This window comes from Protopterus annectens, chromosome 3.part1, assembly GCF_019279795.1.
Source record: "Protopterus annectens isolate FY-2018-M chromosome 3.part1, PAN1.0, whole genome shotgun sequence".
NCBI lineage: Eukaryota > Metazoa > Chordata > Ceratodontiformes > Protopteridae > Protopterus > Protopterus annectens.
Window position 1 is genome coordinate 1,714,014,247 of NC_056732.1, and position 14,857 is coordinate 1,714,029,103.

General features: G+C 36.5%; 1 protein-coding gene across 1 annotated transcript in view; it reads right to left on the bottom strand.

Moving 5' to 3' along the window:
* Positions 1-13,587, bottom strand: part of LOC122797839 (vomeronasal type-2 receptor 116-like) — a gene marked incomplete at its 3' end in the record, with an annotated part of 154,354 nt that extends 140,767 nt beyond the window's left edge. Inside the window, exon 1 of the mRNA XM_044066360.1 lies at positions 13,476-13,587. Coding sequence (XP_043922295.1) covers positions 13,476-13,587 — 112 coding nt within the window. The remainder of the gene's footprint in view (positions 1-13,475) is intronic.
* Between the last annotated feature and the right edge of the window lie 1,270 nt (positions 13,588-14,857).

The window sequence follows — 14,857 nt, forward strand, 5'->3', positions numbered from 1 at the left end:
AGAAAAGAGGAAGTACAATAAGATGGACTGGCAAAACAAACTCAGGACTGATAAAATACTGCAGAATGTATTGTATGTCAGAAAATACTTTTAAAGCATTGTGGTTGAAAAGCAATGAAAATAAGAAATGTGTACATTGCTGACATATACAGGAAAGTTATGGTTAGTTTGACAAGTCATGACTGATCAAGGAATTGTTTCAGAGAAAATCATTTAATAGAAAATGCTTAGCAGCCCTAGACAAAGTGGGGACAAGCCCTCTAAAACCTACATTCAGGATGTTCACATACAGAACCTTCTTACTTACTATAATATCCTCCAATGTTATACAACCTTGGAAAAGGTTTAGAAGATTCATTGAAATAGTCCATTAATTGATCATGACTCAACAGACTCAGCTTTATTTGGCAGACTATATATACCTTTTCAGCATATTATGTAAATCAATTGAGTCAAAACCTGTTGATGTATAAACATAAAAATGTGCTGCATCTTTTTCATGTAGTAGCTCTAGATCAGAAAGGTAACTTGTCTAATATTTTGTAGATTTTAGAAGATGGTGGGCTTCATGCAGCATACAAGAACAGAGAGAATGTGTACAGGAACAGTCATACAGTCAAAGAGCATTCTCAAATACTCAAAAGAGACATAGCAAATATATCTTACATATTTCTTCTGATTCATTCACTGGGCTGTATAGCTTGATAGGGAAGTATCAAAATCAGATAAGTCTAAATGTTAAGCCTGTAATACATGCACCAAGGAAAGTACCAGTAACACTAAGTAACAGGAGTGATCAGAAACTATAGTAAATGAAAATCTATTGTGTAATTAAGAAACACAGCCAAACAAATAGGTGTATAGTATGCCCATGCCTCTGAAGCATAGGATAAGGTTCTCATTTGTATGGTTCTGCAACATCTAAATAAAATTATTAAAAGGGAAAATCTCCCTTCAACAATGTCAAATATTATGTTCTTTTTGTTAGATATAAACTGAGGATTTTGACAGATAAATGTAGATGAAAAAGCTCCAAGTTGTGTGCCTTTAATATGACATTTATTATGACATTAGCAATATAAAGATTATATAGATTCCTGAGACTTCCATATGGCATTTCATCAGCACTAGAAGTATTCAATACAATTGCCTAACTTAATAAAGTATTTGAAGATGTTGTGAACATAACTGATGATGTTTTATTGCAGTGTCATATCTAAAAAGGGGAATGCGAAGAGACTGATACTGCTACAGGCTAGACTAAGGCAGAGCAATTTTAAATAAGAGTGACTGCAAATAGGAGTTAAAGGTCAGAAACATATGGGCCACATTCTAATGTTAGAAGGGCTAACATCAATAATGCAAATACCAAAGCCAGAAGACAATCAGGTATTAATAGGAGTTCTAGAAATGAGGCAATATCTTGCCAAGTTTATACCTAGCATATATGTTAACTATACCTCTTACAAAACTGCTGGACCATAATGTAGTTTGTGAATGGAATAATGAAGAGGAAAGAGTGTTGAAATTATTAAGAAATCAGTAATCAATGTGCCTATTCTGAAATGCTAATGTGAATAATCCAGTTGTGGTACAAAAGGATCATGGTCAAGAGGGTATGAAAAACTGGTTTTATAGAGTATAGAAAAATTGTTTCTGGATGAAAAGCTTTTACAGAGTCACAAAAGAGATATGCTTAACTAAAAATTAATTATTAGAAATAGTATACAGATATGAGAAATTCCAAATTCCATAATTACACTTATATTAAAGAAGTTAAAGTAGAAACAGTCTGCAAATGTGTGTAAATCATATCCAGAAAGTGTTTTCATAAAACAGCTCCAGAATTACAGATATTACTTAATCTGCAAAACTATCAGCTGTTTAAGTGGAATATGTGTCAAAGCAAGCTCAAATACTGAACTACACATATCAGCCATACTGAGCAAATGTATTTGTCACAGCAGAAGTAAATTTTCTAAAAGAAGAAACAATCAAGTATAACAAAGTTAAGTAGTTACAAGCCATATCATCAAGGAGAATAGCTCAATTTCCACAGAGCACTGTCAGGTTTAGTGACTTGCTCAGAGTCACACAGCAGGAAAATGGAGGCTGGGGGAATGAACCCCTGGCTTCTGGAAGCAACTCATTAACAACTCATAGTCTTAAGTCTTTGTGTTAACTGTCTAGAACATAGTCCATATATTTTTTGGGAGATGTTACACTTATCAGAGACAGAAGAAAAAGTGAAATAATTTTAGAGAAGTACTGGCAATAACTTAACAATACAGCTATTGAAAGAAGTTATAATGAGAGGCTAGACAGAAGAAAATATCATCATTAAGAAAAAAATGCCATACTTTGGATTTCATATGCAGTTTGTATAATTATAGCAATTCAAGCACAGTTAAGTAACGTGGGCATACATGAAACAGAGTCGTCACTGATTTCTTTCATTTCAACTAATACATATATTTGATACATTTGAATTATTCCTTGTACTATGAAGTGATTACATGTACAGATACCACAATCACCATTGTGATAAGTGCATTGAAGTCTATATCTGCAAGGCAAGGGATGTCTGATATTATATGAGACAATGATTCATAATTTAGGATCATGAAATTCAAAAGTTTGAAAAAGATTAGGAGTTTAAGAGGATTTATGTTGATCAATCAACTACCCTTCTAGAGACTGCTGTCAGTCCAAATAATAATCACTGAAACCACTTTAGGCGATCTTTGGAGTAAAGTTTTTTTGCAGTGGGGAAGCTCCCTTCAAACCCCATGTATGAGACATCCATCAAATACACCTGACTTAAATATTTCTATGTTAAGATTCCACAACAGTGGAGAAACATAAAACCTCCAGTGTGACATAAAGTAGTCACAGCCAGTTGCCTTCGCATTAATGAAACTTATTGAGTTAGGCATATACCTGCAGGTCTCCTTTACCTATAATCAAATGGTTAGGCAGACAGAGCAAATAATCAAATGATAAAAGTGCTAGCAGAAGCTATAGAAACTGTCATTTCATAGTCTTGAAATACAGAAATACATCACTGCAAAGTCTCTGTCTTTATATATTAATAGGTTAAGTATTGCAAGTTAGCAAATTACTGACTTCATTTTATTTGTTGATTCCAGGAAATCAAAGCAAAAGTTGAACGAATGTTGGAAGGAATCAATAAATAAATACCATGTAACAAAAAACCCATAAAATTGTATGATTTGTAGAAGAGAGATGACTTCAGCAGCCATGAGAGGTTTATTAGCCAGAAGCAGGGGCTGCTACTAAAGCAACTGAATCCAAATCTTATGGTGTCCAAAGCTGTGATACATTTACTGAAGAAAAAGAAGGTATTCAAGATAAGTACATCTAAGCAATACAAAGTGTTGCATCCTGAGATACGATATATGCAGATCATGTGAGAATTCAGAGATGAAGAGATGTAATTGCTCAGGCAGAAATATCTTTCCTACCAGAGGAGAAAACGCAGATGTCACTAAAAAAGATATGAGAAGTAGTCCTATTAGACTATCTAAATAAAGTAGAGTGACAAAAAAAGTTGCCAGATACATGTACAGTTCATACTGTTCTACGAGAATTTTACTTTACCCAAAATCTGAAGCATTGATAAAATAATTTATTTTTGATGTTTTTTTTTTGTTTTCATGAAGCAAAGGATGATCAGTGATGGCAGTAAAATGTAATATTAACTACTTTATTTCTATGCAAAGTAATGGGTAACTCTTTTTCCTATTAAAAGGGGGGTGCAGCATATGGGGTAACGGATTGCATGGCATCTGGTAAATACAGTAAAAACTTCTTGAAACATAGAGAAATATCTGAGGTACCTAACCTGTGCAATTTGTGTGCATCCTGATACATACTTCATGAAACAGTAGCTGATGCAACTCTGTGTGTGTGTGTGTGTGTGTGTGTGTGTGTGTGTGTGTGTGTGTGTGTGTGTGTGTGTGTGTGTGTGCGTGTGTGTGTGTGCTTGCCAAGAGTGTGCATGCATTCATCCTGTAGTAGACTGGGGAACTATCCAGAATCAGTTATGCCTTACACTCACAACTTACCAGTAAAATGTCAGGTTCCCCATGACCCGGAATAGAATAAAATGGTTATTAAAATGAATAAACTATTGAATAGCTAAGTGAATGAGTGAACAAATAGCCTGCAAGATTTTCTTCATGTTAGAAGAGTTGTCTATTCTTTCTGAAGTTGGAAAATGGAGTTGTTGGTTTAAATGCATACTGCACGGTTTAAATGCATACTAGTATTGACATGGCCTGACAAAATCCATTTGATTTTTCCTATCCATAAACTCCCCTGGCTACAAGGTAATGCATAAATGCAACATGTTTTGACACTGTATAGTTGTGAGTCAACAAGCATGTTTTGGGAAGTGATAAGCTCCTTTCAAACCCCATGTATGAGACATCCATCAAATACCCCCGACTTAAATATTTCTACTTTAAGGTTGCACAACAGTGGAAAACATAAATACTCCAGTGTGACACAAAGTGGTCACAGCCAATTGCCTTTGTATTAATGAAATTTAATGAGTTAGGCATATAACTGCAGGTCTACTTTATGTATAATCAAATGGTTAAGCAGACAGAACCATTAACTCATTCACTCCAATGGAGCTCAGAAAGTTTGCACTGTAACTTCCAATGAGCGGAGCCTATGCCTTTTGACAGAATCAAATTAAGTCCTCACATTTCAAGCAAATGTTCATATCTCTGAAACCACAGAAGTTACTGAAGAAATATAATTTAGAAACTCTTTAGCACAAACAATTTTTATAGTGGTAACATTCTTTAGGTTCCAGGTCTTAAAACAAATTTTATAAGTCACACTAAACCCAGTAACTATTACATTTGTAATATTTTGTAACCAACTTACAATATCTCAGCAACCACTGAAGTTGCACACATACTGTCAGCAACATTTTATTCATCTAGCTGATCTAGAGTGACAAGAAAACTTACTAGATGCATGTACAGTTCATACTGTTCTATGAGAATTTTACTTTACCCAAAATCGGAAGCATTGATAAAATAATTTATTTTTGATTTTTTTTTTGTTGAAGCAAAGTAAAGCATGATCAGTAATGGCAGTAAAATGTAGTATTAACTACTTTATTTCTATGCAAAGTAATGGGTAACTGTTTTTCCTATAAAAAGGGGGGTGCAGCATATGGGGTAACAGATTGCATGGCATCTGGTAAATACAGTACAGACTTCATGAAACATAGAGAAATATCTGAGGTACCTAACCTGAGCAATTAGTGCACCTCTGTGTGTGTGTGTGTGTGTGTGTGTGTGTGTGTGTGTGTGTGTGTGTGTGTGTGTGTGTGTGTGAGTGTGTGCATTCACTCATCCTGTAGTAGACTGGGGAACTATCCAGGATCAGTTATGCCTTAAACTCACAGCTTACAAATAAAGGGTCGGGTTCCCCATGACCCTGAATAGGATAAAATGGTTATTAAAATCAATAAACAATTGAATAGCTGACTGAATGAGTGAACAAACAGCCTGCAAGATTTTCTTCATGTTAGAAGAGTTGTCTATTCTTTCTGAAGTTGGAAAATGGAGTTGTTGGTTTAAAAGCATACTGCATGATTTAAATGCATTGACATGGCCTGACAAAATCCATTAGATTTTTCCTATCCATAAACTCCCCTGGCTACAAGGGAACGCATGAATGCAACATATTTTGACACTGTATATTTGTGAGTCAACAAGCATGTTTTGGGAAATGATAAGAAACAGAACTACTCGGAGAAAGCCCATGATGACACAGTTAATCATGTAAACTCAGCCCACATGGTGAATGTCTGTCAGAACTGAACCTCAAACTGTGGAATTCTGGGTCAAAAACCTTAACAAATGAGTCACCATGTTTGTTTACCACAATTACTGCACAACTCCATTATTTTGTCTTGTTTCTGTTAACTTCAGAAAAGAAAAAAAGGAAAATAGCTACAAATACTGACCAGGTCTGGGCCATAGACAGGAATGATATGTGCACAGATACAGTGGAGATTTCTGGAACATCAATAATAATTTATTTATAAAAAGGGGGGGAGCGTAGTAAGAAAAATAGTTGTATATGCATATACAAATATGAGTGAAATGATTAATATGTTCAGATAAATAAAAAATATGTACTACTTAATATAGAAGTGAACATTTTAGTGGGATTGCAATTGTGTAAATAAAAAATATGACAGTGGCTATTTAATCATTTTAGTAGACTGTAACTGGGATATGACAGGGGAAAAAAGCAGGAAGTTATGTATGGAAATTAAAAATTTAGAGAGAGAAAATTTGTTATGTAAATATAAGTGTAAGACTTGACAGAAGCCTTACATGCAAATTGGGGAATTTAATTTCAGAAACAGATTTTGCTTTAAAAAAAAAAGAGAGGTACAAAAGAAGCATTTTTTCTGAACACAGAGTAATATGGATAGATATTTGTGGGCCAGATGGAAAAAATTATGAGACACAATGGGATAAATAATCTTTAAAATATCCTAAATAAATAAGGTGTTGAGGAACATAAGAGTATGTGATCCTTTTATAAAAAGGGACAGAGTTGCAGAAGATTTTCAAAAATAAATGTAAGTCATTATATCAGATGGCGGAGAGAAACTGGTATCAGAATTGTGTAGAGATTTATATAGAAAGAAAGGTGTGATGTTTTAAAAAACATTAGGTTGACTTTCCAGAAAAAAGCCTTATTTTATGGATTAATTTCTTATGTGTTTCGAGAATATATGTTTCCTGCAAGAAAAGAGAAGGATATTTTGCAAATTTATTTTGATGTCATCTGGGGATTGAGATTAAATCCAAATAAATGGGATTTTGTACAATACAAATTGAGGTTAGGGATAGATAAATGCAGGTGCATATTTAACATTGCTTCATTTGTTGTGCTTTTTAAGAAAGATCAAGTATGTAAAAGGAAAATCATTTGGGAAGATTTTTGTGGGTAAAATATGAAATCATTTAGAAAGTGGTAAGAATATGAAGAAAAAAGGAACAATTCTAAAGTTATAGAAGAGTTTAGCGAGTACCACAGAAATGTTTGTTATGGAAAATAGACATAAAAGATAGATTCAATAAAGATTACATGAGCTACTAAAACCGTATGTGTGTCATGGTGTGACTCGCACATGGCAGCACACTGTTTTTAATTCAGTAAGTGGCTCTATATGCTGTGTAGAGATGCACAAACATGGTAAACATTATGGCATGCTAATTGCAGCATAAGCAGCTGAATTGTATGCTAATCAACCAATCTAAGATGGAGGAGTTATTCAACAAGCTATAAAGCGACCATGTAGACTCAGTGCTGGTTTTCCCTGTGAAATCCAAAACCTTTTGGAATAGAGCCACAAAAACTAGGGTACATTGAAAGAATGTTAGGGCGGCTGTTGCTCCTATTCATGTGTATGTGTAGTAGGTTCATGTCTATACTGCTGCTGCTGCTGCGAATAGACCACTGTCAAGAAGGAGAAGGGGTTTTAGACCCCGGTTAACTTATTACAATCTGCATGAGGTGGAAATTATAGAGTGCTACAAGGTGGATAGAAACACACTACAGGAACTCTGCAACCTCTGTTGACCTCAGCTGAGAGCAAGGGCAAACCAACGGGAAACAATCACAATGGAGACTAAGGTATATGTAGCACTTAGAATTTGGGCTACAGGAACCTTCCAGAGACCAACAGGGGACATGCTGGAGGTGTCACAGGTATCAGCATCCAGGATTCTCCATCAATCCCCAATTGCTATGGTACAACATGCCAATGAGTACTTATATTTTCTCCATACACCTGAGTAAATTACACACACTGAGCGTGCAAACAACCAAGTCCAAAATGAAACAAATAACACGCCCAAACAGAAGAGGATTCACTGAAAAAATGCACCCTTCAAAACAGTAGCCTTTTGCTAAATTCTTTAATTCACCAATGCAAGATTAAGTGCTTTCATCCACAAGGATGTGGACTTCATCAGAATATCAATTAACAGTTAATTACACTACTTGTAAGCCATTTGGGTGCCAAAACAATACTCACAAAACATCTCATATTACCAATTAAATAATAAAGCTATTGGGTATTAAAGTTAATTCACACAATGCATATGAAGTTTGAAACCTGATTAAAGTCCTAACACACTATTTTTTACCATAAATTGATAAACTTAATAAATACATAAAACTATGCACATAGCAGTATAAATATCCTAGTTAATATATATGCATTAATCTAATAAAAATTAAATACAAATTCAAGTTAATCTTATAAAAACAGTATCTGTGGCTGCATATTTACTCCCAGTGTACTAATTAATGCACAAAATGTAGTAATATGTCATAGTTATATGTCAATGGATTAAACAAAAATACAAATATGTAATATATTGCACAACATCCTGTTTAGATGGCTTCATGCTCATTTCCCTATATCCGCATCTGTAATATGGGCTTAATAGTGATATAATCATTAAGTCCAGGGAAATTTAAAGCATCTGTCAATAACTGCCATCTAGTCTCCCTGTATACTGAAAGGGCTTTAATATTGCCCCCTTTTGGTCCTGTTCGAGAATGGCAAATTTAAAAGTGTGTTAATTTCCTTTCATCGCAATGTGCCTATAAAGGGCATTGGTTTTGTCTTTTTTAATGCTATTATACAAATGGTCGTAAATCCTATTCTTGAAACATCTCTCAGTTTTTCCAATGTAATAACATGAACAGGCCATACATTTAGCAATGTATACAACACATTTGGAGTTGCAATTCCCCTGTGCGAATGTAACTCGCGTTCTGTTAATATTATCCAACACAATCCCTTCAACTTCTAATATACTAGAACATTGTCTGCAACATCCGCACTTCCTAGTGTGTTTTTTAACTTGCGATATATTAACCAAACCTTGTTCCAAAGTTCTTTTTAAGTTATTATCCATTTAGTAAATAAAGTATGGTGCAGGCCCGACTATATCCTTTTTGTCATTATCTGCTAACAAAATGTTCCAATTATTGGCCATTATCTGTTTAACCTTGTTGGCATAGGGAGAGTGTTCCAAAATGCACGCCCTTTGATAGATTCTATCATCATCTACTTTGCACACTGAGATAGTTTCTGACAATGGTTTACCTAAAACAGGGGGATATTTTCTACCCCATTCACTAATGACATACCCCCTTACATCATTTAAGAGTGAAGTTAGAAAATAATGACACACATTCCAGTTTCAGGCTTCACATTATTATTTATTATTAACATTTGTTTACCAGGAAAGTCCGACTTGGAATGAGACAATTTTCAGTGGAGGCCTGAGGAGCAATGCTCCAGACGCATGTGTTTGTAATGTGGGAGGAAATCAGAGAACCAGGAGGAAACCCACACAAAAGTAGGGAGGATGTTCAGACTCTGCACAGAAAGCACCCCAGCTGAGAATTAAACAGGAGAACCTCTTCCTGTGAGGTGACAATGCAAACCGCTGTACCACTGCACTGTTTGCATATCCCTCAGAACAAACATAAAAATAGTAAAGCAAAACCTGTTATTCCATCAACTGTCCCAAGTTTGTAAGACCACATTGTGTAAAAACTCTCCCCCTTATTTGGCCTTTGTCACATTTTTATTTATGGCTTGGCCAAGCTTTGCTTCTGTAAAACTTTGGGAGGGATGTACACATTGCAAGAACCTGTAAGAAAGCATTACAACTTGCAAAACAACATCACAAAAGCAGATATACTAAGCACAACATCAGCTCTGCACCCTGAGCATCAGATAAAATACTTATGTATCTCAGAATTCAAAAGATAGAAAACAAGGATATCGCACAGTTGTCATCACTGACACAGGGTATTATAGTGGGGGGTGGCCTAGGCTGACACAAAAGGTAAATGAGTAAGAAAGAGAAACAGGCAGACATTTGAATAAAGTATCAAATGGTCACTAAGACAAAATAGCTTTAAGTTTCACAACTGACCCATGTAACTGTTGTGTGTGTGTGTCTGTATGGGCACTCCAGGTGAAACTGCTGTGTGAGTTCCTGAAAGAACATAGCCAAGCTCTATGCTAGCTCTACATCCTGGTATGTCTTACAGGTGTGAGCTGTGCATGGTAAAGTTGACAGTCCGTTGTTGTCTCCGACCCTGAGAACTGGCTCTGCTAGGAGTTACACTGGCATGTCCATGCCCATGGTCAGATACACTGCTGCTACTTAAATGTGACTGATGTCTGCTGGATGAGCTCTCTAATGTGTTTCATCCGATCCACTGAATTGGCAACATGGTGGAGGCAGTCAAGTATGTCAACTTTAACCACATCTACAGCCTTAAGCATTTTCTTGGAGGCCCTGTTGGAACCTGACTGCACCTCCATGATGGCCCTAAACTTATGTCGAGTGGCACAGAAAGACACACTACAATCAGCTGGAGGATGGACCGTAGGCCTCCTCCGAGCACCCCTAACAATCCTCCTGCATGGCACCTCATCCCCACTTTGACTAAGTCCAGAGTCAACAGGCAGTGAAGCCACAGTAACCAAAAAGTACACAATGAGGAACCTTGTTTGCAGACAGAAACGCCTCCGAGTCAAAAAGCTTCTTAACGCTTTTATTTTGAACAAACCAAAAGAGCGTTTTTGCCACAGACCACTGCAGCTTCTTCAGAGAAACAAGTTAGAAAAAAAACACTCACTTTAAAAATACTACATCAGGAAATGACATATTCCTGTTTCCTGTTACCGAACAGTTGTATTTAAAAACACATACACAGTGCTAAAAAGTTAAAGGCATCCCACATTTAGAATCATTTTTAAAAGTAGCACACAACAATAAGAAATGGATTCAATTATATGAAAAAAGATCTCAGCGACTTAACAATAATATGGATGACAAAAAACAGATGTCATTACTATTTACAATAAACTACTATACAAAATATGTAAGTAGATCTATCGAGAAATATACTCTGATACTCACTTAAAACATTAAAAACAAATTTGCCTTATATGAGGTGTGTATAAGGGATAAATACTGCTCATATTTACTCAAGCTTAGTTTATTAAACATTCTGTTTGTGCTGTAACCATGCAGGACTAAGGAAAAAAGAAGAAGAAGAAGAAGGGGGGGGGGGGAAGAAAAGGAAAGGGAAAAGTATCCTGATTCAGCACGTGAGAATCCATTGTGTCTTCCTACTAAGACCACTAAGACTAGATTATAAACCTGACTGTTAGGTTAAGCAAGCCCTGAATAGTAGACGGTCAAGTCAACTAGCTAGACCCAATGTGTTAGTGCAAGGTGCTGAAAACACACAAGACTGCCAAGTCATCCAATATGTGTTGCCTGATATACGGGTCAGACCTAAAGTCAGAGAAAACTATATAATACCAGTAGGTTTTACCTAAAATAACTTTTTAATTTAAGAACTGGGGCAATGTTGCAGTTAGTGTTAAAACTGCCAATCCAGCTCACAATTTTCTAGTATTAAAGATACAGGGCCCCCTCTGATTTTTAAGGGTACATGGTCTATAGCCATAAAGCTAAAACTATGTCCTGGGAACAATTCTTTCCTGCACTTCACCAGCTTTCACCCTCACAAACAGAAAAGATCTATAGTGAAGGGACAGCTGGTGAGGGCAGGAAGAATGTGCAGCACCATTGTGGATTTTGTTAAGGAATGTTCATTTCTGAAGGAAATGTTCACTAACCGTGGCTATCCTGAGAAAATGGTTTGTGAACTTATTGAGGAAGTTACTCTTAAAAGAACTAGAGGCTTCTACACCCCTTTATTGACTAAACAAAAGGTCTCCTCCAGTGTAGTTAGTAGTTTCACAGATGAGGTGCCTATAAGTGGTCTAATAGGTAGCAATGTTGACCGCAGAGAATCAAACACAGATTTATCTTTGAGCTCACTATTTTAGTACTAATTCAGAAGCAATTCTGGACATCATCCGTAAGAATTGCAGGTTGATATCCTCAAACCCATCATTAGCAGGAAAATTGGGAGGCGAACCCAGATTTATTTTTAAACGATCTAAAAATTTGAAGGAACTATTACAAAGGGATATTCAACAGCATAGTTTTGATAAAAGGAAAGGAATGTCCAGATGTGGATTCTGTAACTTCTGTAACAATGTCCGAACAGGGGAGACATTCCTTGTTAGGGACAGGAAGTTTGTCATCAAGCATGCACTTAATTGTGAGAGCAAATCAGTTATATACATTGCTATGTGCAACTGCTGCTCTGGGTTCTACATCGGAAAAACCGACAGGAGACTGCAAGATAGGATGTATGAGCACTTGTATGCAATTAGGACATGTAAAGATGACAACGCACTGGCCAAACATATTGCATTGTTCCCAGGACATAGTTTTAGCTTTATGGCTATAGACCATGTACCCTTAAAAATCAGAGGGGGCCCTGTATCTTTAATACTAGAAAATTGTGAGCTGGATTGGCAGTTGTGCTTGGACGCTTTCTGCCTTCCTGGCCTTAACACTAACTGCAACATTGCCCCAGTTCTTAAATTAAAAAGTTATTTTAGGTAAAACCTACTGGTATTATATAGTTTTCTCTGACTTTAGGTCTGACCCGTATCAGGCAACACATATTGATGACTGTCTTGTGTGTTTTCAGCACCTTGCACTAACACATTGGGTCTAGCTAGTTGACCTACTATTCAGGGCTTGCTTAACCTAACAGTCAGGTTTATAATCTAGTCTTAGTGGTCTTAGTAGGAAGACACAATGGATTCTCACGTGCTGAATCTTTTCGCGACGCGAGTTTTTCGTGAGGGCAAAGGATACTTTTCCTTCTTCTTCTTCTTTTTTCCTTAGTCCTGCATGGTTACAGCACAAACAGAATGTTTAATAAACTAAGCTTGAGTAAATATGAGCAGTATTTATCCCTTATACACACCTCATATAAGGCAAATTTGTTTTTAATGTTTTATGAGTATCAGAGTATATTTCGATAGATCTACTTACATATTTTGTATAGTAGTTTATTGTAAATAGTAATGACATCTGTTTTTTGTCATCCATATTATTGTTAAGTCGCTGAGATCTTTTTTCATATAATTGAATCCATTTCTTATTGGTGTGTGCTACTTTTAAAATGATTCTAAATGTGGGATGCCTTTAACTTTTAGCACTGTGTATGTGTTTTAAATACAACTGTTCGGTAACAGGAAACAGGAATATGTCATTTCCTGATGTAGTATTTTTAAAGTGAGTGTTTTTGTCTAACTTGTTTCTCTGAAGAAGCTGCAGTGGTCTGTTTGTTCAAAAATAAAAGCTTTTGACTTCTGTCTGCAAACAAGGTTCCTCATTGTGTACTTTTGGTCTGATTTGTTTGAAAGCAGTTTTGTGGTTTTTAGGAGGATTCCTGTTGGTTTGCAGCTTTGCAGCCTTCGTTTTACCTTGTTTTACCGGTAGTTGTTAGCAGTTGTCTAACAGTTGTATTAATGGCAACTGGCAGCACTGCTATGGACACTGACTTAACTTCACTGATAGCAGGTCTATCAGCTAGACTGGATGACATGAACTCGAGGATGGATACGATGCAAGCTTCCTTCCATGCACTGAGAAATGGTCCGAGCCGGAATGGTTTGACAATAGAGCACAGCCAGGGCCCAAATGAAGATTGGATCCCAGCAGCGCAACCTAACCCTCGGACTATGTCACCTGCCGATGTTCTTGGCACAGGAATGAGCCAAGGACCTGGATTACAGCTTCTCGGTTTAAGTCCGAGTGGCCTGGCAGCAATAAGACGGACTGGTTCAGACGCTGCAGTGGCCTCTACTTAACGCGCACCATCGTCCAAACAACTGCTCGGAATGGAGCAGTTGCTGGTTCCAGTAATGACAATATATCTACAGGGTCTAATAATAGAATTCCAGACCTCGGCTGGCTATTGACACTACTAACTTGCTGTTCACCGAGCAAGGAATAAATACAGGTACTCGCAAATAATGATGGCTTATGCTTATCAGAAAAGCTTAAGATTTTTGACTCTAAATTATTAAAATTAAAAAAACTGCAGCTTGAGTCTGCTTACTTCAAGCAATGCATTAATGAAAATATTGTACCAAAAGGCTTGGAATAATTTCGCCTTCTGGTTTAATTTCAGACCATGACTTTGATTGACCTGGAGGCTCTTTTTCAAAAACATGGTGCTGAGTTAATGAATGTTATTATTAAGCACTATGGTGCAAATGTTGATGTTGTATTAAAAGAAATTAATGATTTAGACAATGAAATTAAGCAGCATTTAGATTTTAATAGATACCAGTTCGATTATGGACGGATCTTGTCCAGTATTGATACTCTGCTACTTAAACTAAAGGGAAACAAGAGTAAAAAATTGAGTAGGGACAGAGAGGCTTATGGTAAAAATGTTGCTTACCCCAACCTTAAAGGGACCAGACATGTTCGTATAAGTAGTAATAATGAATATCCTGTCCAAACACTAGGTGAGGATGAGGACGGGGTAGAAGACCTTGATGAAGAAGACCCTGGGAATGTTCATGCCACCCCAACACCTAGAAGGAGTAACAGAATTAAGGGCTTTGCTAAAGATAAGGGAAGCCACGAGAGAAGTGACAAAGGTTACAATGACAACAGGGGGCACAACACTTATAATGCAGGGAATAGTAACAACAAAATTTTTAGGGCAACGCAGCAAGAAGTCTTACAGGAACAGAACGAAGTAACAAACTTGCCCCATACCTAACTTCTTGGTGGCAGATAGTTCTAGTATAGTCGACGCTGATGTCTCTAGCTCACCTTCTTATGGTGGGCCCCCTGTCATT